We start from the raw sequence: 27,292 nt of genomic DNA, 5'->3' as shown, positions 1-27,292 counted from the left end.
GTAAATATAATTGATACTCTAAATGATTTTACCATGCTTCGTATCTGTCACAAAATACCTTCTCATCTAGCAATTAATTGTCCTAAAAACAGTTGCTTTGTGGTTAACATTTTTGTAAGTTTGTCTCTAAAATTGCATCAATACTGTTCTTTTCAGAAAAGTATCAAAAACATTTCCTAAAAACTGGTTTCCAGAATTGAGTGTCACCGCACTATCATTCTGACAATATAAACTATGTCCCCATGATTATAGTGTTGATATAGTAGTAGTTGGATAATGAAATAAAATCCTATAAATCACCCACTAGGAAATGGCTATTATCTCAGTCATTTTTCATCAGCGTCGTCATTGTGCTGGGATATGTGTGTTGGAGTTAAAGTAAAAGTGGAGAACTCTCTTTCTTGCACTTAACTATTTGTCTTAACTCTCTTTAATTAATGACCTGGATTTCCCACTACTTCTCCAATGGTTATATATGGAGTAAAAGTACATCTAGATGACATATACAATCAGTCCCAATTAATGTGAAACTGCTGGCAATAGCAATAGCATTTAGACTAATATAAGACTTCGCAGTGCTTTACAGCCCTCTCTAAGCAGTTTACAGAGTCAGCATGTATCGCCCCCAACAATCTGGATCCTCATTTTATCCACCACAGAAGGATGGAAGGCTGAGTCAACCTTGAGCCTGGTGAGATTCGATCTGCAAAACTGCTGGCAGCTGGTGATCAGCAGAAGTAGCCTGCAGTACTGCACTCTAACCACTGCACCACCGTGGCTTTACAAAACAAATAACATTTGTAACTATTGTATAATTAGCAACATGGGCTAAAATTTATTGTTGGCAATGCATTACTTCAGAAATAAACCTGGAATCGTTAACACAGCTACTTGGGAGTAGTGATGGGCGAACTGAACCCACACAATTCGGGTCCGTACCAAATTTTGTGGTGTTCGGTATGCCGAACATGAACCTGAATTTTTTCCAAACTTCGGGCAAAGTTCGGGGTCGTGTTCGGCGTTTGAAGCTTTGACGTCACTGGCAGGTTGCTAAGGATGCCAAGGTGATCACTTCCTGGATTCCATGGAATCCAGGAAGTGATCACCTTGGCGTCCTTAGCAACCTGCCGGTGACGTCAAAGCTCCGCTCCCGGAATCTCTTCGTGGGAGGGATTCCCCATTCGGGTTCGAGTTTGGGTTCAGTTCAGATTCGGCTGAATTTTGCGTAAAATTTGGCTGAACTTGCCGAACCCAAACACCGTTGGGTTCGCCCATCACTACTTGGGAGCATATCATATCACTTATTTGGATTATGCATTTTTCAGATTGATGTGGTTTGTCTTACTGATTTTGGTGACATTTACTTCAAAGTAGGTGTGATTAAGAGTGCATATTTACTCAGGATTAAGACCCATTAATTAACTCAGGATTAAGACCCATTCATTTTGCTCCCCACAGCTTGGCTTGCTCCCTTAGTTTAGATAATGTGTAGACTACAAACCAAACTATAAGCCTTCCTAAAATGGACTATTAAAACAAAAGTCAGTATCACTTGAAAAACTTACCTTTGAATAATTGACTATCCCAAATTATTTAAGATGTTTTAGAATGGCACAGCTCATGTTGTATAACCATGATACTTACATCCCATGCAAAATTGTGTTCCACAGATCACTCGGTTACTAGAATCTTTGAGAAAGCATCTCACTATGGAAAACGGCTTATTATAATTCTGAAGGTTGAGTTGAACTGTAGTTTGGTTTATAAATGACAGGAGCGCATCCTCAACATCGTTCTCATTTAACTTCAGTGATAGTTTCCCTTTCTGGCAGTCTTTCATGCAGTGACAATTTATAGAAACATTTTGGCCCATTTGAATGATCGAGGCTGGTTCTATCCATACACGTCCAGTACAGTTTATGATCTTTGAAACTAAGAAGAAGAACAGGAGGAAGAGGGATTACTATGAATATCTTAGGAATTCATTAGAGCTAAATTCTCCATGTTTTGGGGAAACCACAATAGTCAATAAAATGCTGATTGGGTGGGATTAGGAACGCCATAGGCATAGCTGTACACAGGGAAAGCAAATAATGTGATCTGCAGCATGACATCACAGTATCATTGCGATACTACATAAAAATTGTAGCATATATTATGATGGTTGTAGTGTCCCGGTATCATGTGGTCATCTTTTGTGACCCCCTGGGCCGTTTCTGCTTTATGTATGGTTTGTATGAGATGTATGATTGTTTTTTATATTAAAGGTTTTAAATTGTTTTAACCATTGGATTTGTACTGTTTTGTTGTTGTGAGCCGCTCCGAGTCTACGGAGAGGGGCGGTATACAAATCTAATTAATAATAATAATAATAATAATAATAATAATAATAATAATAATAATAATGTCAGCGGGAAGCCAGATTCACATAACAACCGTGACACTGAACTTAAGGACAGTGATTCACTTAATAACTGTGGGCAAGCAAGGTCATAAAAAGGGGGCAAAACTCATTTAACAATGGCCTTGCTTAGCAATAGAAATTTGGGGCTCAATTGTGGTCGTAAGTCAAGGACTATCTGTATTTAGTTTCTCCCAATGCCTATAAGAATAAAATACTTACCTGGCCCTTTATTTAAGCACCGATGCGAAAGAAGGCTTTGGGGGATCTTACAGAAAAGTAAGTTTAAAACCAGCAATACTTTAGATATTGCCATGATCTGGAAGATGTTGGACCTTTGTCAAAAGGCATTGTCTAAAAGAAAAAACAACAACAGTATGATGATAAATTCCTTGATTCTTGTTTGAACTTTCTATTTAGCTTCCCATATTTCTCCTTAAGGAAAATCAATACCAGTCTTGGTTTGCTACAGATGTCTTCAAACTTGGCAACTTTAAAACTTGTGGACTTCAACTCCCAGAATTCTCCAGCCAGGTATGCTAAAGTTCAGGACCCCTGATTTACTACAATGATATTTTTGAACCATTTATAAGCACAGCAAACAATATTTCAAACATTTCATTCTGCCTGTCAGCAGCTATAAAAAGATATTGCTATTTTAGGTTAAGCTGATATAGTTTTATTTTAAGATAAATGTCAAAGATGCTATGAGATTAGGAGTTTCTAGGCAAGGCAGTTATTAGGCAATTTCCCAGGTTGAATACAGATTTTACAAAGATGCAAACATCACCCCAAAGAAATTTTTAAATAAAGAATGACATTCTTGAGTATACACATTTTTTTAAAAAAAGATAAAAAGTTGCAACTTAAAAAAAAGATTAAGAGGTAAATTGTTAAGGTTCTTCAAAATCAGAATCTGTTGAAATTATCAGAACATTTGATTTGGTTTATTTGAACCAGTATGAACCAATATGACCCTAGCTTTGTTCTGGAAAGCACAGTTCATAAAAGAGCACATTTAAGTACAGTTGTACCTCATGATACGAACTTAATTGGTTCCAGGAGGAGGTTCGTAAGGTGAAATGTTCGTAAGATGAAACAATGTTTCCCATAGGAATCAATGTAAAAGCAAATAATGCATGCAAATCCTTCAGGAAAATCCCAAACTTTAGAAGGGAGGCGAACAGAGGGCAGGGAGGAGCAGCTAAAGGGGGCGGGTGGAAGAAGCAAGGCTAGGCTAAAGGGTGAGTGGGAAGGAAGAAAGGCAAGGAGGGCGCCCCTCCCTTTTCTTTCTTCAAAAGACACTCTTTCAGTGCCTCTGCAAGCACGCTGTTCTCTGCAAAGTCTTTCCCCCTCCAAGCCGCCCCTCCCTTTTCTTTCTTCAAAAGACACTCTTTCAGTGCCTCTGCAAGCACACTGTTCTCTGCAAAGCCTTTTCCCCTCGAAGCCACCCCTCCCTTTTCTTTCTTCAAAAGACACTCTTTCAGTGCCTCTGCAAGCACGCTGTTCTCTACAAAGTCTTTCCTCCTCCAAGCCGCCCCTCCCTTTTCTTTCTTCAAAATACATTCTTTCAGTGCCTGCAAGCACGCTGTTCTCCTACTTTTGTTAATGCAAAGTCTTTCCCCCTCCAAGCCGCCCCTCCCTTTTCTTTGTTCAAAAAAAGGGGGGGAAAGAAACCCCTTCATCCCAGCAGCTTGGGTTCGTAAGGTGAAAATAGTTCGGAAGAAGAGGCAAAAATATCTTAAACACCGGGTTCGTATCTTGAAAAGTTCATTAGAAGAGGCGTTCGTAAGATGAGGTACCACTGTACTTCTAAGATCACCATTACAACAAAGATTGCTGATTTGAGCATATAATCACTCTTAGCATATCAACCACTCCTAGCATGGATTTCACTTCTCATGTTCAAATCACTTCTCAGATTATTTTAGTCCCTCCAAAAGAGAATTTGTTTTTTTTCACAGCAACCATGCCCAAGGGCAGCAATTATCTTACAATACCTTAAAACCTTCTTTCTGTCCCTCAATTTCTCATCATTTCCATTTGTTATTTACTGTGGCTCTATTTTTCTTGCGATCTTTTCCATGGATGCATTCCATGGTGAAAGAAGCAAATATTGACCAAAGGCCATTAGCAATAGACTGAATATCACCGAACATAGTCTTGGTTTGAGGATGGATGTTTTTGAGAAACTATGTTGAAGTGGGATTTCTATATCTGTTATGTATGACCGTACGTGGAAAATTTGCATAGCCACCGCTGATCGACCAAGATAGCGGCGGCAGATTTGAATGGCTTTAACTGGTCGGCAGTATCCATTTGAAGCAAGGAGTTCATGCAGTTGCAAAACCCAGGTCCTGATCTGTTGTTTGGTCATGATGTGGCCTATCAAAATTAGGTCCTTTGTCTAATATCCCTTCATTAAGGAGGTCATGGTTTCCTTCTGCTTCATCAGTGGTTTAGGTGTATATAGTGAAAAGGAAACTGGGGGGCAGAGACCGAATTAGATAAGCCATTTGTGGACTAGGTGTACAAGCTACTGCAACCAAGCTACTAGCTGACATGCCTCCCCCACCCAACCCTGGGCAACAAGGTTGTGTAGTGAGCAACTTTGATTAAAATCTTTTTGAAGTAAAACAAACTTACAAATTTACTCTTGCTGACATCTATCTATCTATCTATCTATCTATCTATCTATCTATCTATCTATCTATCTATCTATCTATCTGTTGTGATTGGCTCTGGCCCAGCTCCTGCCCCAGGGAATAGGGAGGTGGATGCAGGGGAAAATTCAACATGTCACAGGCCTATGTTGTTGCCGACAGAATCAGATCAGAGTTTAGTTTCCTCGGACGAAGAAGAAGGTGGGAGTGACTCGGCAGAGGAGGGCTTGGCACACAGCCAAGGCAGTCAATCTTCCTTATCTTCTATAGTTTCAGATGATGACATTTTGTACCCACGCAAGCGCAGAATTAGGCGTAGAAGAGACCAAGTAAGAACATATTACAGGAAATAAGGGAGGCCATCTGTGTTTGGGTGGGGCTCCAGTAATTAGGGCTGCTGCTATAAATAGCAGCATGTGGGTTTGGCCATTGTGGAAGAATATCTGTTGCAGTTTCGTCAGGAATCTTGTGTGCTGGACTTTGTGCTTTTTCGCGCCTTTGAAACGAAAGCAGAGCAGCGTGTGTGTGTGTCTCCCTTCTTTGGAAGAAGAAGGGGTGTGAAATTTCTCCACAGCTGCTGGCTAAGTACTTAATGACTGCTTGAGGGAAATTGTACAGACTACCTGGTTGTTTCGGGAAGAGTGCTCCTTACAATACAAAAAGAGTGCTTATTTTGACTTTTGTGATAAAGAACATTGAATTTTCAGAGCCCGACAGAACACTATCTATCTATTATCTATCTATCTATTATCTATTTTTCTATCTCTCTATCTCTCTATCTCTCTATCTATCTATCTATTATCTATATCTATCTATCTATCTATTATCTATCTATCTATCTATCTATCTATCTATCTATTATCTATCTCTATCTCTCTCTCTCTCTCTCTCTATCTATCTATCTATCTATTATCTATCTATCTATCTATCTATCTCTATCTATCTATCTATCTATCTATTATCTATCTATTATCTATCTATCTATCTATCTATTATCTATCTCTATCTATCTATCTATCTCTATCTATCTATCTATTCTCTATCTATCTATCTATCTATCTATCTATCTATCTATCTATCTATCTATCTATCTATTTGACTTCTATGCCACCCAATCCCGAAGGACTCGGAGCAGCTTACAACAATTATAAAAATACAATGAAGTCAAACAATATCTAAAACTAAAACATTATCTGAAACTAAAACCCCACAAAAAGTTGTTTGAAAAGGCAGTCACAGTCATACACATGTGCACAATTCATAGAGTTGGCCATCAAGAGTTGGAAGTAAATTTATTGCCCCCAGGCCCGCCGATAGAGCCAGGTCTTCGTGGCCTTATGAAAGGCCAGCAGGGTGGCAGCAGTATGGAAATCAGGCGGTAGTTGGTTCCATGTTTACTGATTTTGGATAGACATTTATTTTATAAACCTAAGATGATTCTCAGGGGTCCTTGGTGCTCTCTAAGCTTGGCTGTTTTATTGCAGATGTTTTAATATCCAAACAGTGCACTGATGATGATAACTAGCTTCAGTAGCAGTTTCTGCACGTGCGCGGGAAGCAAAATATCGCGAGGAGATGTGCGATTTTGCTGATTTTTTTTGCTTCTGCACATGAGTGGAAGCAAAAAAAATCACCGAAATCTCACATGCCTGTGTGTCCCCCTTGCGAGATTTTGCTTCCTGCACGTGCACAGGAGCAAAATCTCACTTGGACGCATGTGCGCACACACCAGAGACGCAGCGCCCCAGTAGCGGCAAGAGCAGCAATCCCCACCTGCCTAGCTTGGTAATGAAACATCTGCAAAAAAAACCCTACCACAACCTAAGATCAGAAAGCACCAAGGACCACTCATTTCAACCCTGAGCTACAAATATTCTCCTTTATTTGTAAGATGGTACTTTTCTTATGTATTTCACTTTTTTAATGTACTGTATTTCATTTTTCGCATGGATCCCAGCAACCGGTGAGGTCCCACAGAGTTGGTCTCCTTAGGGTCTCGTCGACCAAACAATGTCAGCTGTCGGGACCTAGGGGAAGAGACTTCTCTGTGGGGTCCCAGCCCTCTGGAATCAGCTCCCCCCAGAGATTCGCCCTGCCCCCATCCTCCTCACCTTCCAAAAGAGTTTAAAAACTCATCTTTGCCGCTGGGCGTGGGGTTGATAGATCTTCCCCCCGATCAATGAATGTTTCTTAGTATGGTTGTCGAATGAATTGTAAATGAATTTTAAGGATTGGTTTTTAATGTATTATTATTTCGATTGTTTATTACTGTTTTCTGTATATGCTGTGAGCCGCCCCGAGTCCTCGGAGGGGGCGGCATACAAATTCAATTAAATCTAAATCTAAAATCTTTGCCTTTTTCTCTCCAGGAACAAAATATGAGCGTCCTTCTTGCCCTCTAATCTTATATCGTTAACATCTTTAGGTTCATTCGATAAAATATTGTGACTGGCCCAAAATTACTCAGAATGCTTCATAGTTTAGTGAAGATTTGAACCTGTTGCCCCCAATCCTAATCTGATGTGGTAGCAGACGCTTCAGAAAAACCGCAGATAGGTAATCCTCATCTTACAATCTCAATTGACCCCAAAATTTATGTTGCTGAGCAAAACATTTGTTAAATGAGTTTTGCTCCATATTTTTACCTTTCTTGTCCCAGTTCTTAAGTTAGTAATTCAGTTGCTTAGTGAAGCTGGTTTTCCCATTGACCTTACTTGTCAGAAAGTGGCAAGAGGTGATCACATGACCCTGGACACGGCCACCATCATAAGTATGAGTAAGTAGTATCCAAATTTTGATCACATGGCCATGAGGATGCCGCAAGTGTGAGAAATGGTCAGAAGTCATTTTTTTTCTAGTGCTGTTGTAACTTCGGTCACTAAATGAACTGTTGTTAAGTTGACAAATATCTGTATATATGCTCTATAATTGAATTTTTATGATTTTTCTTAATTTATCCCCCAAAAAAGGTATTAAGCAAAACTGAATGCAAACTGCAAGATCTCCCCCCCTCCCTGCCACAGTCTTTTTTTAAAGAATGGCTGTTTTACAGTCTACTGGTCCAAAGCCCTACATGGTATTGGGCCAGATTACTTGCGGGCCGCCTTCTGCTGCATGAGTCCCAGTGACTGGTGAGGTCCCACAGAGTTGGCCTTCTCCAGGTCCCATCAACTAGATAACGTCACTTGGCGGGGCCACCCAATACCATAGAACAGCACTCACTAGAGCAAGATTTGAGCAGTTAGAGTCTATGGTCAAATATGGACGATTCCACCAAGTACCATATTTTGAGAGAACATGCATTTGCGGTGCACCAGAAACAGAAGACATTGCACATGTGCTACTCAATTGTAAACTATACTCCTCAGTAAGACCTCAGTATTTACAGCCCCTACTTGACAAAATCATACACTGGGACTGTAATAACAATTATCATATTTTCTTCAGGGTACAAATATATATGTAGTTTCTAGAACCGCTAAGTTTATAGTCAGGGCTGTTCAGATGAGAATACGTTTTATAGAACATATTGGGGTGGCATGCAAAGGAGATGAACTCACTTAAGAATATTTTATATCAGTATCTTAGATTTGTTTAATATAATCCTTTGCACGAGTTATATTCTCATGTTTTACTACTCAATTTTAGCATAAAATACTGCATTTTAACTTATTATTTATTCAAATTCCCTCTATTTTAGCCAATTTTATTGTATTTTAACCAGTCCCAGTTTTATGACAACCGATGTGGTCCTTTTCCTCGCTCTGATATGGTCGATTGACTAATCAAATAAAGTTGATATTGATTAGCACTTGGCGGGGCCTAGGGGAAGAGCCTTCTCTGTGGGGGCCCCGGCCCTCTGGAATCAGCTCCCCTCCAGACATTCGCATTGTCTCTACCCTCCTCACCTTTCCCAAGAGTCTTAAGACTCACTTATGCTGCCAGCCAGGCTTGGAACGATTAGACCTCAGCCCCCTGGCTGACAAATGTTTGTATGGCTGTTGTTTGAATGGGTATGACTGGTTTTTTTTTAACCACAGCTGGGGATTTTAGATTGTTTGCTTAGTTTTTAATTTAATTGGATTTACCTATTGTGCCTTTCGTCCCCTGTCCAATTGTCTTTCCTTTATCTCATATATCATATATATTTTCTTCCTTTCATGTATCTTCTCCTCTATTTTTACATTTATCTCTCTCTATATATTACTTCATGTCTATTCTCTTCCTATGTATTTGTGTATTGGACAAACGAATAAATAAATAAATAAATAAATAAACAAATTGTTGTTTTTATATGTTGCAACCTGCCCCAAGTCCTCAGAGACAGGCATCATATAAATCCAATTACTAAATAAATAAAATAAATAAAGCCAATCTTTGGAAATTGCTTCATCTTTGATTAGAACATTATCTCAGGGATGAAATCCAGCAGGTTCTGACAGGTTCTGGAGAACTGGTAGTGAAAAATTTGAATAGTTCGGAGAACCGGCAAATGCCACCCCAGGCTGGCCCCAGTGTGGGGTGAGAATGGGGATTTTGCAATATCCTTCCCCTGGAGTGGGGAGGGAATGCAGGTTTTGCCTTCTTGCAGGTTTTGCATTTCATCCACAGAACTGGTAGTAAAAAATGTGGATTTCACCAGTGCATTAACTCCTTTTTGCATTGAAACAATGGAAGTAAGTTGTTTTTTTTTAAAGACACACACAAAACATACAAACAGTATATTTTCTCTGAACAGAGTATTGCTTGAGTTAAAATTTTTACACAGCTTATAACATCCCCATGCACTGTTTTTTTATATTTCCCATTTTTGCCATAATATAATATTTTTTAATTCTATTTACCCCTTTCTTCTTTTCTAACATTTAAACAATATTAACATTTGCCCTTACTCCAAAACTTTCTTATCTCCTTGTCTAGTTAACACCCTTTAAAAGCAGAATGGAAGCAAGTTTATAGCTTAATATTACTGTGACCTGATAGGTTTGGGTTTTCCCCCTCTTTATCAAGTAGAATTAATCTATTGTCAGGATAATCATTTCCACAGTTTAATCTTCTTGACAAGATAAACTCTTGACACCACCCAACATTTACTGCAGTGAAGACCGATGTTTAATATGCTTGACTTTTTGCATTTTCTTCTTACATTTTTATTTTGTGTATTTGCTTATTCGCCAATCTTAATGGATCCCAATCCTTGCCATAGCAGTGTAATGCCCTGCCATACATTGTGTTCTCTATGTAACTCTGTATTATGTGCTACGTGTTACCGTGTTTCCCCGAAAATAAGACACTGTCTTATATTAATTTTTGCTCCAAAACTTGTGCTACCTCTTATTTTCGGGGGGTGCCTTATATTTCTCAAATAAGACAAATTCACAGGCAGAAAAGCTGACATCCCCAAAGAAAGTGTACCGTACGGTACACTGATTACGGTACGGTACCTGTCAGTATGGCACCCACCCACACAAACGACGGCACTTATATGGTAGAACAGTATACTCCCATTATTGCAGCTTCCGGCCACCAGAGGAACTACAGTCTATGCCCTGTAGTGGAGACTATAATGGCGGTGAGACAGCAGCAGACTGTGTCTGCTGTACTGGACGGTACAAAGCGATGGAAGGGGCCAGCAGGGGATGCCACATTATTACGGTACCGCTATGAACAGCTTTGAATGGTACCATTTGTTTTTCCACCATACCATATGTAAACTTGACTATGCCTTATTTTTTGGGAGGTGCCTTATATTAGCAAATTCTGCAAAATGTCTGACATGCCTCACTTTCGGGGTACATCTTATTTTCGGGGAAACAGGGTATGTGGCTCTATTATTTTCATAGTAATCTAGTTCTATGTTAAACATCTTGTCCATACAAGAATGAGCGTAGATTTGAAATTGCATTGTGTCCCAAACACCTCCCCAGATGTTATCTAGAGAGATAAATTTCCAATAAAAGTCAAAGATGAGTCAATCACATGGATACTGCTCCCACAAACATACAAAGAATACTTCATGTTCTATTATCTTGGAGCCTTTTACAGTTTAAGGAGAAATAATTAGGTGCTACACAAAAAAGTGGGATAACGATTACCATATTTTTCGGTGTATAAGATGCACCTTTTTCCTGCAAAAAAGTGCTTAAAAATTGGGCGTGTCTTATACATTGAATGTTGCCAGCCAGCTCGGCCCCGGGGATGGGCAGGGTGCCGGGCATAGCACCAGCAACAAAGTTTCTCTTTCCTGGCAGCTGCCCGGGGCCTCCAGCTGGCAGGGACAAGGTGGGCACACCGCCCGAGTTAGCCAGTCTCAGCGGAGGCCGAGGCAACTGCTGAGATGACTCCAGCAGCTTCCCCAGGCCCCCCCTCCTGCTGCTGCTGAATTACAAGGCTGAGGAGGTCGGTGAACCTTAGCTTTGGATCCACCCCGACGCCGGGTGAAAATGACAGCAGGTGGCAAGGAAGAGGAGCCAGGGAGGAAAGGGGCCAGATGTTGAGATCAAGGCCGAAAATCAGCTGGCCACTACACACATGCACACTGGAGCTGACACAGAACAAAGTCTCGTGTGCCCTCCGATATGGCTCCGCGTGCCACCTGTGTTTCCCCGAACGTCCGGTTTGGGTCCTCAGAGAAGGGCGGCATACAAGTCTAATAAATTGAATTGAATTGTATTGAATTTCCCATTTGGGCATTTTTTTCACCTGCCAGGCTTCAGTAAGGTCTGTGGGTTTGCGTGGTGAGTGGGAGGAGGAAGCACAAGGAGGTGAGCATGTGGGGGTGGAAGGGAAGGAGTGTGGGCACATGTATGCAGTAGCATAGCCCCACCCCCCACCCCATTCCTTTTGGTACGTGAACCAAAAAAGGTTCACCATCACTATTAGTTTAGTATTTTCTTTAAAGATCTGAATGTTTTGACCTGCCCTTTTAACTTCCTTTTTATCAATATTCAGCTTTTTTCCCCCAGATTTCCATTTTGGAAATCAAACGTGACTGAAACATAACGTAAATCCCCTACATTTATCTTTTTGCGTGGCTGACTCAGTAGCATAAGATAAGAGCAACTAGGATTCAGATAAGGATCTCTTCCTTTTATTGACTTCTTAGCAGATTTTTCTATGATACAAATGTGTTTTATGATAAAGAGATAACATTTCATATCATGTCACTACAACAGTGCCAATAGCAAAACTATATCTTCCTCCTCCTCGTCCCAGCATTGTTGTAACAGTAATGGCAATGGACTTTCTCATCTTAAAAACAATTACCATTAGCATTTAGACTTATATACCGCTTCATAGTGGTTTTTTTACAGCCCTCTCTAAGCGGTTTAGAGAATCAGCATATTGCCCCCAACAATCTGGGTCCTCATTTTACCCACATTGGAAGGATGGAAGGCTGAGTCAACCTTGAGTTGATAGTGAAATTTGAACTGCTGAACTACAGCTAGCAGTTAGTTGAAGTAGCCTGCAGTGTTGCACTCTAACCACTGTGCCATCCTGACTCTTAAACTATACACTTAGAATAGATAGAAAAGAGACACCCAATCTGCTATAAGGTATAGTGGTTAAGGGAAGGGGGAAGGGGAATAGGGAGAAAATGGGAAAGGAAGGAAGGGAAAAAGGAAGGAAGGAAATGGAAGTGGAAGCCCAATATGTACATATACTTTTTAACTCTTGTATTTACTGGGAAGAAACAAGTTAAACCTGGTTGTATTTATTATTGTTCTTAGTATATATAAGCATACAATCAATTTTATTATAAATACAGTGTTCCCTCGATTTTTGTGGGGGATGCGTTCCGAGACCGCCTGCGAAAGTCAAATTTCCGCAAAGTAGAGATGCGAAAGTAAATACACCATTTTTGGCTATGAACAGTATCACAAGCCTTCCCTTAACACTTTAAACCCCTAAATTACCATTTCCCATTCCATTAATAACCATTTACTCACCATTATTACTGGTACTCACTATTGAATAAGACACTTAGTGATCCTGATATTTATAAACATAATTATTTATTAAAAAAATATTTTTTTTGCGATAACAACGCTGATTGGCCGAGATTTTGGCCAATCAGCAATGGCAGATGAAAGTTTGGCGATGACGTATGACATCATCGGGCGGGAAAAACCGTGGTATAGAAAAAAACCCATGAAGAATTTTTTAATTAATATTTTTTGAAAAACCGTGGTATAGGCTATTCGTGAAGTTCGAACCTGCAAAAATTGAGGGAACACTGTACACTTTATTTATACAGTAATCCCTTGTTTTTCACGGGAGATGCGTTCCAAGATCACCCGTGAAAAACAAATTTCCATAAAGTAGAGGAAAGATTTTTTTAATGTATTTAATGAGTATTTGGACTTTAAAAACCCACTCTTTGCATTAAACAGTCATTCTATAATGTTTCTCAGCTGGAACTACATGTGGTATCCTACCAGTTTCTTTAATAGAGTACAGTAGTACTGTAGAAGAATTTTATGAATTTTTAATGGATTTAAAATTTTCAATGGATTTAATGGATTTAAGCCCCCTTTGAAAACCTGTGCAGTAGCGAATCCGCAAAAGATGAACCGCGAAGTAGCGAGGGATTACTGTATTGAGTAGTATAACATACTGTAAGAACTGGCACAATTCAAACAGATTCAGCAGTCTCTGCAATCTGAAAGAGCAGACTTTGTAGCTATGTACTTTTGCATGCCATGTACTTTTGATAGAGAATCAACATAGTTGGCAATACCTACAGTACTACAGTAAGGAAAAGGCTGTAATCATGCAGCATCTGCTCAAAATGCTTCATAAAGATACTTCCAACTCAAAAGAATAAAGGACCTAAACCAAATCTGCATTTTGGAAAAGCAAAGCGCCAGTTATATATGAAAAATTAGAAGACTTACATTAACTTTTTTTTATTGTAAATCAAACATTTATCCCTTCTCATTTACTATTATTTTGTCTCAAAATTTAAAAACAATCAAAGACAAATAAATTGTTGTAGAAGATTTGCAGACACCTCCCTCCTTCCATCTGCCTTTCCCTCCCCTGTCTAGAAAAGAAGAATTAACATTTCATTGCATCAAATTATTTGAATAGGTTTTTTTACCTTTTTCTTCATCCAGCCACGTGTCTCATTTCTGTGTTTGAACTTGATTCCACCACTAGCAGGTGCTGAATGAAAGTCTTATTTCTTGCTGCATGCCGTTTAGAATTCACTGCTAGAGGCACCAATAGAAGGAGAGGAGAAAGAAAAGCAGCTTTTTAGTCATGACCTACTTGAGTAAGAACTTGTTAAGACTGTAGGGTTTCTTGTTTAAGAAATGCTTGTTTTGTGAGTCACTCTGTGGGGAAACCCACAAATTTCTACTGCTTTCTCCCCACTCCTCTCATGTCCTCCAGGCCCTATCGGTTCAATCTGAATCAAGTTAGTTCTGTATTTATATAGTACAGAGCTGAGTTTTTAAAAAAATATTTCTGAGAACTTGAATACAAGGATTGGGTCAATTTGTTTGATCAGAATGATTGTATGTCTTTTTCTTTGCAATTTTAGTTAGTAGCAAAATAGCTAACATTGGCACACACACAAAAAAATCCTTATCAAGGTTTCTTCCAAACAGCAACAACAAAGCTCAGCTTTTTGCATAGCAAAGGACTCATTTCTTTATCTCTGTGTGTGCGTGTGCGTGTACGCGTGCATGCATGCCCGTGAGTGTGTGTGTGTGTATATATATATATGTCACATGTTTTTTTGCTGAATTTGAAAATTAAGGGAGACTAGGATAGATCTATTTCGGCCTTATTTTGGCCTCATCAGCTAGCCATACCCACTGGGAGATATATACATACATACATACATACATACATACATACATACATACATACATACCGTGTTTCCCCGAAAGTAAGACAGTGTCTTACTTTCTTTTTATCCCCAAAAGCCCCACTATGTCTTACTTTCGGGGTATGTCTTATATTGGAAAAAAAATTGTCAAATTTTTTGTTTTAACCATAAAATTAACATTTATTAACAACCTGAACAGTATTGCATTCACCACAAAACAGCAGATGATACCCCAGTATGCCAGTGTGTATGTTTTACTGATGTATGATTAATACTGTGTGCATTACCGTATTTTAAGCAGGAGGCGGCAGTGACAAGTGCAGGGGACGGCGCGGTGACGTATGGAGAGGGGGGCGGGGCGGAAGTGGGCAGGAGGCGGCGCTCATTAAGATCAGAGGGAGGTGGCAGACGCGGCGACGTATGGAGAGGGGGACGGTGCGGACGTGGGCAGGAGGCGGCACGCAGCTAGATGAGAGGGAGGCGACAATACCCCCGTGTTTCCCCGAAAGTAAAACATATGTCTTACTTTCAGGGTACGGCTTATATTAGCCGACCCCCCTGAAACCCCCGATACGTCTTACAATCGGGGGTGTCTTACTATCGGGGAAACAGGGTACATACATACATACATATAAAATAAAGGGAACACTCAAATAACACATCCTAGATATGAATGAATGAAATATTTTCATTGAATATTTCATTTGCACAACAGCATGTGAAATTGATTGTCAATCAGTGTTGCTTCTTAAGTGGACAGTTTGATTTACTTGAAGTTATATTCTGTAAAAAAACAGAATATAACTTCAAGTAAATCAAACTGTCCACTTATTTTTTTGAGCAGTGTATATATACATACGCATATACACATACATATATACAGTGGTACCTCTACTTAAGAACTTAATTCGTTCCGTGACCAGGTTCTTAAGTAGAAACATTCTTAAGTAGAAGCTATTTTTCCTATAGGAATCAATGTAAAAGCAAATAATGTGTGCAAACCCATTAGGAAAGAAATAAAAGCTCAGAATTTGGGTGGGAGGAGGAGGAGGAAGAAGAGGAGGAAGACAGTCACTCCTGAAGGGAGAAGGCGAGGTGAGGGGAATCCAAAACTTTAAGGTGTTTTTTTAAAAAAAAGAGGAACTCTGAGGCAGCGACAAGGAGCACGCGCCTCCAATACACCCGGTGTGAGGCTGCCTCCCATACACTGCCTCCCATACACTGGCTGCTGCTGCTGCTACCTGCTGCCTCTTCCTTCCCATGCTGAAGGGCTCCCCTCTCTTCTCGCTCGCTCGCTTTGTAGCAGTCACCTTTCCTTCACTGTGGTGACTCCTTGGCTGCCCAGAGTGAAGGGAGCATTTCTTTTCTCTGGGCACTGGCAGAGGTTAATTCCCTGTCCAAGCACCCAGAGAAAGTAAAATGCTTCGTTTGCTCTGGACTGCCAAAGCCTCCTTAAGCATCACCAAAAGGCTCCTCTGGCAGCCCAGATGGCCAGGATTAAAGAGGGAATGGCATGAAACTGACCGGGCCTTCGTGCTTCTCTCAAATTTCCTGGGAATTTTTTCCAGGCTCGGGTTCTTAAGTAGAAAATGGTTCTTAAGTAGAGGCAAAAAAATCTTGAACATCCCGTTGTTATCTAGAAAAGTTCTTAAATAGAGGCGTTCTTAAGTAGAGATACCACTGTATATATACACTATATATATACAGTGGTATATATATACAGACAGACACACACACACACACACTCTCTCACACACACACATATATACTGCTCAAAAAATAAAGGGAATACTCAAATAACACATCCTAGATCTGAATGAATGAAATTTTTAATTTAATTTCATTTTCTTAGCTACAATCTCTGCAACAGCATAGCTTGCTTCTTGAGCTTTCTCATTAATCTTGACTTTTTTCTCGAATGTTGCTGCTTGTTTTTTGTTCAGGTTTAGTACTCTCTTGAAGTATGTGACAGCTTTCTTTGCTGCATTGGGATGTAATGTAGTTAAGTGTCATTTCAATTGAGCCAGCGCCATGGCACTGTTAGCAAGCTGTTCCCTGCAAACAATGCAAAGAGGTGATGGACAGTCTGGGTCTCCTGTCCAAGTGAATCCCATAGCTAAATAATTGTTACTGTACTGACAAATCCTATTATGATCATCAACAGCATCAATTTTCTGCACTCTCGGCTCCGTGTATTCAGATGCAACGTCGGGCGATTACACAGTAACATTAGCTTCATCTAACTTTCATTTTTTAATAAATTGGTCCATGTTAGCGGTAAAAATACATTTAGATTTAAAGATTTAAACTATATTGAAAATTAATGACTATGACACTGTTATGTATCTATGTAAATAAGGATATGTAAATAAGTTATGTAAATATCTGTTTAAATCTACTCATCTACATGCCCACCCATGGATTCTGAGCAGAGACAGGTTACAAGCGGTGTGCCACAAGGATCTGTTCTGGGTCCTATTCTTTTTAATAAGTTTGTGAGTGACATAGGGGAAGGTTTGGTAGGGAAGGTTTGCCTATTTGCCGATGACTCTAAAGTGTGCAATAGGGTTGATATTAATGGAGGGGTCTGTAATATGGTAAATGATTTAGCTTTACTAGATAAATGGTCAAAGCAATGGAAACTGCAGTTTAATGTTTCCAAATGTAAAATAATGCACTTGGGGAAAAGGAATCCTCAATCTGAGTATTGCATTGGCAGTTCTGTGTTATCAAAAACTTCAGAAGAGAAGGATTTAGGGGTAGTGATTTCTGACAGTCTCAAAATGGGTGAGCAGTGTGGTCGGGCAGTAGGAAAAGCAAGTAGGATGCTTGGCTGCATAGCTAGAGGTATAACAAGCAGGAAGAGGGAGATTGTGATCCCCTTATATAGAGCACTGGTGAGACCACATTTGGAATACTGTCTTCAGTTCTGGAGACCTCACCTACAAAAAGATATTGACAAAATTGAACGGGTCCAAAGATGGGCTACAAGAATGGTGGAAGGTCTTAAGCATAAAACGTATCAGGAAAGACTTAATGAACTCAATCTGTATAGTCTGGAGGACAGAAGGAAAAGTGGGGACATGATCGAAACATTTAAATATGTTAAAGGGTTAAATAAGGTTCAGGAGGGAAGTGTTTTTAATAGGAAAGTGAACACAAGAACAAGGGGACACAATCTGAAGTTAGTTGGGGGAAAGATCAGAAGCAACGTGAGGAAATATTATTTCACTGAAAGAGTAGTAGATCCTTGGAACAAACTTCCAGCAGACGTGGTTGGTAAATCCACAGTAACAGAATTTAAACATGCCTGGGATAAACATATATCCATCCTAAGATAAAACACAGAAAATAGTATAAGGGCAGACGAGATGGACCATGAGGTCTTTTTCTGCCATCAGTCTTCTATGTTTCTATGTTTCTATGGATTGGCTAAGTCATGGGTGGGAAAATCCAAATGGCTGTCAAAGCCACACCTACAGTAAGGAAAACCCTTTAAATGCGGATACCCGCACCACACACCTCATCTTTTGTCATGAACTTCAATTGAGCCACTGTTACTTGTTACTTTGTTACACGGGCCGATTCCTAATAAAGACAAATCAGGCAACCACGTGTTCCTCCAGTTATTCTGATCTAACAGACACCATACAGTTTAATAACAGAAAAAGAAATGCAAGTGCAACAACTAATAACCGCAGAGGTCGGTTTTGCCCTAATTTTTTTTTATCAATTTTTTTTTTCATATTAAGTCATGGAACTCCTGGCAGGCCCTTGCCGAACCTTTGGGTTCCGCAGAACCCTGGTTGAAAAACACTGCATTATTATGTATTGCATTATTTTTAGGGGATAGCACATTTATACAAGTTGTAACTTGCTGTTTTACATACCGGTAGTAGCCAAGTGTTGTTTTTTCAGTGTTGTCACATAAAAATGTGAGAGGGTGTACTTCTGTAACATAGTAATAGTCTCACTGCAATAATCATATATAAAAACAATTATGTGACTTTAAATAGTTTAAATAAATATATCAAAGAATATTTCATTATTATTTTTTCTTGCATCTTGAGGAACAGCAAGGCCACTAAAAGCTGTTCTATACTCTAGGGCAGTGTTTCCCAACCTTGGCAACTTGAAGATATTTGGACTTCAACTCCCAGAATTCCCCAGCCAGCGAATGCGAATGCTGGCTGGAGAATTCTGGGAGTTGAAGTCCAAATATCTTCAAGTTGCCAAGGTTGGGAAACACTGCTCTAGGGAATGTGAAACATTAAATTCAGAACATTTTGTTAGAGTAAAAAAAGAAACCTGGACATGACAACTTTGAATAGCAATTGCATAGTAAATTTTTAGTATGGAAACATCGTCATGAGATACTCTGTATAAGAAACTGTTTTATATATTTCAGCGTTATATACACATTTCTCAAAGGATCTTATGGAGTCATGGTAATATCATGCTTTATTGATTTTAGTGTTTTCCCCTGGAGCTGGATGGTTGCTTTTAAATAGAAATGTGTTAAGTTCAACAGGGAATGAATGAACCCATTTTGGAGATTCTAAGATTTGGTGGGTGGCAGGATTTGTAAAGGGGAAAAAAAGATCTAATTTTAGTTCTTAAAATGCTGAATTTAGGCTAGGGAATCCCAGCTTAAAACTACCTTCAACCACTGAAACTCAAGTGACGTATTTGGGGAAATCGTGCTTTCTCAGTTCAACCTTTTCTACAGGGCTATTGTGAGAAAAGTTGGAAATAAGAGTACAGTATTATGGCCAATGCTCTGGGCTCCTTGAAAAAAATCAGAGAATAGGAGGGAAGGAGGGAAGAAGGAAGGACATCTAAAATAGATTGGTGCATAACATGAAAAATATATATTTTCTTTCAAAACTGAAATATACATATTGTGTTATGTTTGCATGCTGTTATATCCCTGATTGGATCAGACACAGATCCCTGATTGGATCAGGCACAGATCCCTGATTGGATCAAACACAGCCAATAGGAGCCCGCAGGCTAACCAATAGGAGGCCTGCAAAGACTACCAATCAGGAGCTTCAGCACGAGGACTGGATACAATGTCACCAATCCCAGCGCTGGCAACAAAGTATATAAGTGTGGGTTTTTGCCAGGGTTTCTCAATCTCTTGCTAGATTCTTTTCCAGCCTGCCAGCTGGGCTCTCTGAATGCTCCTGCTGATCAAATAAAGAGCTGTGGTCACTTCCCTCTTGCCTCTGCCTCTGATTTAACATATTGTATTCTAGAAATTCTACCACACAGGTGGGATACAGTTCAGCAAAACCGAATATTAGTATATCTTAGTAATTCCATGTTTCCCCCTCAAAATCTAGTCACCAAGGCTCGTGCGTTCCTTACTTCTTTCCCAATCTTCTCTGCATGCTTTTCTGCCAGTTTGTTCTCCAATCTCCCCAGCATTTTCCTTTCCTGTCTTTTTCCCCCGAATGCCATCACTCTGCTAAACAAATAATTCCCTCAAAACTGTCAAACTATTTACTAAGTCTGCACTACTATGACTACTAATTTTTTCTCATCATCCCTATCACCCTTCTCCTCCCACTTATGACTGTAACTTGTTGATATTTTTAATATTGATTGTTTTTTCTTCATTACCTATTTGAGCCCATGACAATAATTAAGTGTTGTACCTCATGATTCTTGACAAATGTTTATTTTCCTTTATGTACACTGAGAGCATATGCACTAAAGACAAATTCCTTGTGTGTCGAATCACACTTGGCCAATAAAGAATTCTATTCTATTCTATTCTATTCTATCTCTGGTTACTCCCCACTACTTCCAATGTCCTTGGATGTTTTTTCCCCTGCTCCTCTCCGGAATATCTCAGTGGAATATGCCTGAACTCAAACAAGCATGTTTCAGTCATAGAAACATAGAAGCATAGAAGACTGACAGCAGAAAAAGACCTCATGGTCCATCTAGTCTGCCCTTATATTATTTCCTGTATTTTATCTTACAATGGATATATGTTTATCCCAGGCATGTTTAAATTCAGTTACTGTGGACTTACAACCACGTCTGCTGGAAATTTGTTCCAAGGATCTGCTACTCTTTCAGTAAAATATTATTTTCTCATGTTGCTTTTGATCTTTCCCCCAACTAACTTCAGATTGTGTCCCCTTGCTCTTGTGTTCACTTTCCTATTAAAAACACTTCCCCCCTGAACCTTATTTAACCCTTTAACATATTAAAATGTTTTGATCATGTCTCCCCTTTTCTGTCCTCCAGACTATACAGATTGAGTTCATTAAGTCTTTCCTGATACGTTTTACACTTAAGACCTTCCACCATTCTTGTAGCCCGTCTTTGGACCCGTTCAAGTTTGTTAATATCTTTTTGTAGGTGAGGTCTCCACAACTGAACACAGTATTCCAAATGTGGTCTCACCAGCGCTCTATATAAGGGGATCACAATCTCCCTCTTCCTGCTTGTTATACCTCTAGCTATGCAGCCAAGAATCCTACTTGCTTTTCCTACCGCCCGACCACACTGCTCACCCATTTTGAGACTGTCAGAAATCACTACCCCTAAATCCTTCTCTTCTGAAGTTTTTGCTAACACAGAACTGCCAATACAATACTCAGATTGAGGATTCCTTTTCCCCAAGTGCATTATTTTACATTTGGAAACATTAAACTGCAGTTTCCATTGCTTTCACCATTTATCTAGTAAAGCTAAATCATTTACCATATTACAGACCCCTCCAGGAATATCAACCCTATTGCACACTTTAGAGTCATCGGCAAATAGGCAAACCTTCCCTACCAAACCTTCCCTCACAAACATATTAAAAAGAATAGGACCCAGAACAGACCCTTGTGGCACACCGCTTGTAACCTGTCCCTGCTCAGAATACTGGCCATTAACAATAAATCTCTGATGTCTACGCTTCAGCCAGTCCAAGCAGAAATAGCTAATTCACATGGAGAACAATTGTGCACATTTGCAGGCCAGAGCTAAATGGAATACATGTGACCCATTTGAAAATACAGCTAACACTTTTCCATGCATGGCAAAATCTACTCCATAATATAGTCTCAGAGGTTACCTCAGAAAAATTATGCAGAAAGGGTTACAACATACACAAAAACATGCTTTAAGCTCAGGGAACAAAGAAAACATTGGGAAGAAGCTAAAATGGCTTCCCTGGGATATAAGAAGGCTGGAAGGAAAGCTTAGCCAGGTTTTCAAGGTTCCTTCACCATAGCTTGTATCATTAAGCATAGTTCCAGTCTCTAAACATGTGCATTTGGTTTTTTTGAATTGCTGACACATAAAGAGAATAGCATAAGCATACATGTGATTGTGAAATAGGGAGCTGATAAGAAAAACGTGATTATCAGAATATTTAATACCTATGTAAGTTAGTTTTAGTTTATTAGATTTGTATGCCGCCCCTCTCTGAAGACTCGGGCGGCTCACAGCATAACAGTAATACAATACATTACAAATCCAATAATAAAAGTTAAATCAATTTAAGAAAGCATTAATAACATAATAAAATCCCTAACTATGCAATCATACACATTCAACCTAATCCATCATACAGTAAGGCCAAAAACATAATAAAAAAAGGGGGGGGAGGTGGTAATTATCCCCACGCCTGGTGACAAAAGTAGGTCTTTAGCATTTTATGGAAGGCGAGGAGGGTGGGGGCTGTTCAAATCTCTGGAGGGAGTTTATTCCAGAGGGCCAGGGCCGCCACAGAGAAGGCTCTTCCCCTGGGTCCCGCCAGCCGACATTGTTTGGTCGTTGGGACCCAGAGAAGGCCACCTTTGTGGGACCTAATCGGCCACTGGGATTCGTGTGGCAGGAGGCGGTCTCGGAGGTAAGCTATAAATGGTACATAAAAAGAAGTACTCTTACATTTTACCACTGTGTTATTTATTATTGGATGTATATCTCCGGGACCGCCTTCTGCCGCACGAATCCCAGTGACCAGTTAGGTCTCATAGAGTTGGCCTTCTCCGGGTCCCATCAACTAAACAATGTCATTTGGCGGGACCCAGGGGAAGAGCCTTCTCTGTGGCGGCCCCGATCCTTTGGAAACAACTCCCCCCAGATATCAGAGTTGCCCCCACCCATCTTGCCTTTCGTAAGCTCCTTAAAACCCACCTCTGTCGCCAGGCATGGGGGAATTGAGACTTTCCCTTCCCCCTAGGCTTATAAAATGTATGCATGGTATGTCAGTATGTATGATTGGTTTCTTAAATTGGGGTTTTTAAAACTAACTTAAATATTAGATTTGTTTACATTGTATTATTATTGCTGTTAGCCGCCCCGAGTCTACGGAGAGGGGTGGCATACAAATCTGATTAATAAAATAAATAAATAAATAAATAAATCAGTAGTGGGTTCTGAATTAGTTTGCTACCGGTTCGTGCGTGAGCTCAATGCTTCTGCCCATGCGCAGAAGTGTCCCAGGCAGGTGGATAGAGCCTCCTGTCGCCACTGCTACCAGTTCTAAGAACCACTGGTGATGTATATGCTTTTCCACCTTTATCATGTGTGGTGACATATAGAGATATTTCTGCTTTTTCAATATTTTCTTCTGAATATACAAGGATAATTCTGTGCATGTGTATGCTCAAGCTTGCTTGATACAGAATAACAGAACTGGAATAGATCTTGGAGGCCTTCTAGTCTAGTTCAACCCTCTGCTCAGCTTGAGGCTGTTCCCATTCACCCACCTATCCAAGGGTTGAATAAAATGCCCCTACACCAGGGATAGGCAAAGATGGCTCTTCTATGACTTGTGGACTTCAACTCCCAGAATCCCTGAGCCAATCATGCTAGCTCAGGAATTCTGGGAGTTGAAGTCCACATGTCATAGAAGAGCCAACTTTGCCTACCCCTGCCCTACACTGTCTTCTGCGTCACATGTCCCAGCGATCGATTAGGTTGCAAAGAGTCGGCCTCCTCCAGATCCTGTCAATGCCAGCTAGCGGGACCACAGGGGGGGAGCCTTCTCTGTCGTGGCCCCAGTCCTCTGGAACCAACTTCCCCCAGAAATTTGTACTGCAACCACTCTCCTAGCCTTTCGAAAAGAGCTCAAAACACACCTATGTCAACAGGCCTGGGGGCGTTAACCAATGGTCCTCCACCTCAGCCATTACTATGTATGGATGTTGGTTGTCTGTTGTTTTATTGGGATAATTTTTTTAGTGCTGTTATTATTATTTATTGAGGCAATTTGTATTATGCTTTTATTGTTGTAAGCCACCCTGAATCCGTGAGGAGAAGGGAGGCCTATAAATTTAATTAATTAAACAATTAATTAATTAAACAATTAATTAATTAATTAAATACATACATACATACATACATACATACATACATACATACATACATACATACATACATAGAAACCATTTCATGTAAAAAAAGCTGGTGGCTCTTCCCTGACACTGTACAGTATGTATACTCATACCTCAATAATTTATTTATTTATTTATTTATTGGATTTGTATGCCGCCCCTCTCCGTGGACTCAGGGCGGCTCAAAACAAACAAGGAATAAACAATAAAACAATTTGATCCACTTAATAATATTTTTTTAAAAAACTTAAAAACATCCTAAAAATTAAAAGATTCAGCTAACATTCATTCAATCAACAATTTATTCTAAACACATTCATTGGTCAGGGGGGAAATTGTAATTTCATCTCATTAACTTTTTTTTTTTTTTGCTTGCATAGTTATGTGCCCAACCTATGTCATAAAGATGCTTTAGTGCACGGTCTCCACACAACCTTGGAAGATTCTAGCAAGGCAGTCTTAAGACTAGCAACTTGCAATAAGCTAGTCACCATAGTTTTAGACAATAATGATGACACAATAAAAGTAATGAGGTTCTATCAGACTGTGACCTTCAGAGAACACCTAAAGCTATGTCACAGAAGCAGGTGAATTACAGATTAAAGATTCTCTGGTGATTCTGTCACACATCTGTCCTCTAATTTGCTCCAAGTTATTTATTTTTTTAACTTTTTAACTTGCTTTTAAGAGCAAGCCCTTGACATTTGACCCTCCCCAAACCTATACTTTAGAACAGCTTGCGTTTCCCGAAGGCTCTTTCTAGGCTGTTTAACCGGACATGGTACACGTAATATTGTACGTATGATTAAATACTTTTTAATCATCTTTGCTTTTCAGAAACGTATCTAAAACTGGAATCAGTGGATTATCTGCACTGCAAATCTCATAACCCTGAACAATGACTGAACAAAATTCTTTCTTGAAATCTTTCTGCTGCCTAATTATGTAGGTATTGAAAATCTTCATGTTGCTTCTTGTGGCTTGAAATTTGCTACTTGTCAGTCTCTTTTCCCTTGAATATGAAGGCACAGTATATATGCAGTATTTATTATTAATAGGACTTGTATGCCGTCCCACTCCGTGGACTCAGGGCAGCTAATAACAGTATAACAGTGGAAGATGGATAGGCTTCAGCAAGGGTGGGCTTCAAAATTTTTTGAAAGGGGTTCTCTGCCTGGTTGTTGGGTGGGTGTGGCCATAGTGGACGTGACCTAGTTAGCCTCCTGCACCATGGTAGGGGAGGGCATTTTTGCCCTTCCCTGGCTCCGGAGGCTTTTGTTGAACCTCCGGGAGGGTAAAAACAGCCTCCCCAGGTTCCAAAGGCCCTCTGTAGGCTGAAAATTGGCCTGTTTCCATCCTTCCCGAACTTTGATTTGGTCAATTTTTCACTCTCCCCAAAGGAACAAAAAAACTGTCTAAGGGGAAATAAAAACAGTGGTTGATGATATTTTGGAGGAACCAAACTCTTCCTGACCTCACATGCCTCTAAACAAAATATATCTAGATTACTTTATGATGGAGCTGTTGCCTGAAGATACATCCTCTGTCCTGGTGCTCCTTGACCTCTCAACGGCTTTCGATACCATTGACCATGGTATCCTTCTGTGCCGTTTCCACTTTATGTATGGTCCGCATGAGATGTATGATTGTTTTTATGTTAAGGGTTTTAAATTGTTTTAATCATTGGATTTGTACTGTTTTTCTTGTTGTGAGCCGCTCCGAGTCCTTGGAGAGGGGTGGCATACAAATCTAATAAATAATAATAATAACTGTTGCCAAAAGGATGCACAGAAATGACCTGGGAAGTAATGGTCCAATAAAGAAACTTCTCCATCCTGACATGGACACCATTGATGCTGGATAGAGGATTTGTTTTGATATTTCTCTTCTACCCACACTAAAAGGAGGGCACTTCCATCGCCAGGTGAAAGGCTCTTCTGTGAGGTATGAGGAAGGCTTTAGATTAGAAGGTCTGTTATGTACTTGCTCTATTGGCAGTGTAGGAGCCTCACCTAGATCAGTTTGGCACTCCTCATCCATAAATATTTAATGACAAGCGTTGCTTGATCTATTTAACACTTTGTTAGCTTATCAAGGAACTCATTCAATAAAACTTATCTGGCAGTATCTTCCCACAGGTAAAAGGGCAGTAAATGACAATTAAGAGCTTTCTGACTGAAGATGTAAGAGACACGTTCTGTGTAGCCAGTGACTTTTGTTTTTAAAGAAGTGACATCCTTTCAGCTAAAATCTCTCTGTTAAACTTTGATTGCAGATTTTAGCAGGAAGAGGAAGATTGTGATCCCCTTATATAGAGCACTGGTGAGACCACTTTGGAATACTGTGTTCAGTTCTGGAGACCTCACCTACAAAAAGATATTAACAAAATTGAACGAGTCCAAAGACGGGCTACAAAAATGGTGGAAGGTCTTAAGCATAAAACGTATCAGGAAAGACTTAATGAACTCAATCTGTATAGTCTGGAGGACAGAAGGAAAAGGGGGGGACATGATCAAAACATTTAAATATGTTAAAGGGTTAAATAAGGTTCAGGAGGGAAGTGTTTTTATTAGGAAAGTGAACACAAGAACAAGGGGACACAATCTGAAGTTAGTTGGGGGAAAGATCAAAAGCAACGTGAGAAAATATTATTTCACTGAAAGAGTAGTAGATCCTTGGAACAAACTTCCAGCAGACGTGGTTGGTAAATCCACAGTAACTGAATTTAAACATGCCTGGGATAAACATATATCCATTGTAAGATAAAATACAGGAAATAGTATAAGGGCAGACTAGATGGACCATGAGGTCTTTTTCTGCCGTCAGTCTTCTATGTTTCTATGGATTAGCAACCTTGCTTGCATAGCTTCATGGGTAGGGCATCAACTAGGCCACCTTCATAAAATAATCCCTAAAAGGGAAAGTGTTTTGTTCCTTAGCACAATAAATTGTTATCCAATACTTTTTCTGAGTTTTATCTGTTTTATTCCTTTCAGAATTAAAGAACTGCCTTCTTTATAGAAAATGAAGAGTAAAT

At 39.8% G+C, this 27,292-nt stretch overlaps 1 protein-coding gene across 1 annotated transcript in view; it reads right to left on the bottom strand.

Annotated features, from left to right (window-relative positions):
- The window catches only part of IL23R (interleukin 23 receptor), a 65,110-nt gene extending 50,868 nt beyond the window's left edge, over positions 1 to 14,242 (bottom strand). The window contains exons 1-3 of the mRNA XM_070748981.1: positions 14,168 to 14,242; positions 2,613 to 2,755; positions 1,645 to 1,915 (exon numbers count right to left, since the gene is read on the bottom strand). Coding sequence (XP_070605082.1) covers positions 1,645 to 1,915; positions 2,613 to 2,717 — 376 coding nt within the window. The 5' untranslated portion in view covers positions 2,718 to 2,755; positions 14,168 to 14,242. The remainder of the gene's footprint in view (positions 1 to 1,644; positions 1,916 to 2,612; positions 2,756 to 14,167) is intronic.
- Between the last annotated feature and the right edge of the window lie 13,050 nt (positions 14,243 to 27,292).

This window comes from Erythrolamprus reginae, chromosome 3 (assembly GCF_031021105.1).
Source record: "Erythrolamprus reginae isolate rEryReg1 chromosome 3, rEryReg1.hap1, whole genome shotgun sequence".
Classification (NCBI taxonomy): Eukaryota; Metazoa; Chordata; class Lepidosauria; order Squamata; family Dipsadidae; genus Erythrolamprus; species Erythrolamprus reginae.
The sequence above is the reverse complement of the archived record's forward strand: the minus strand, read 5'-3'. Positions and strand labels throughout refer to the sequence as shown.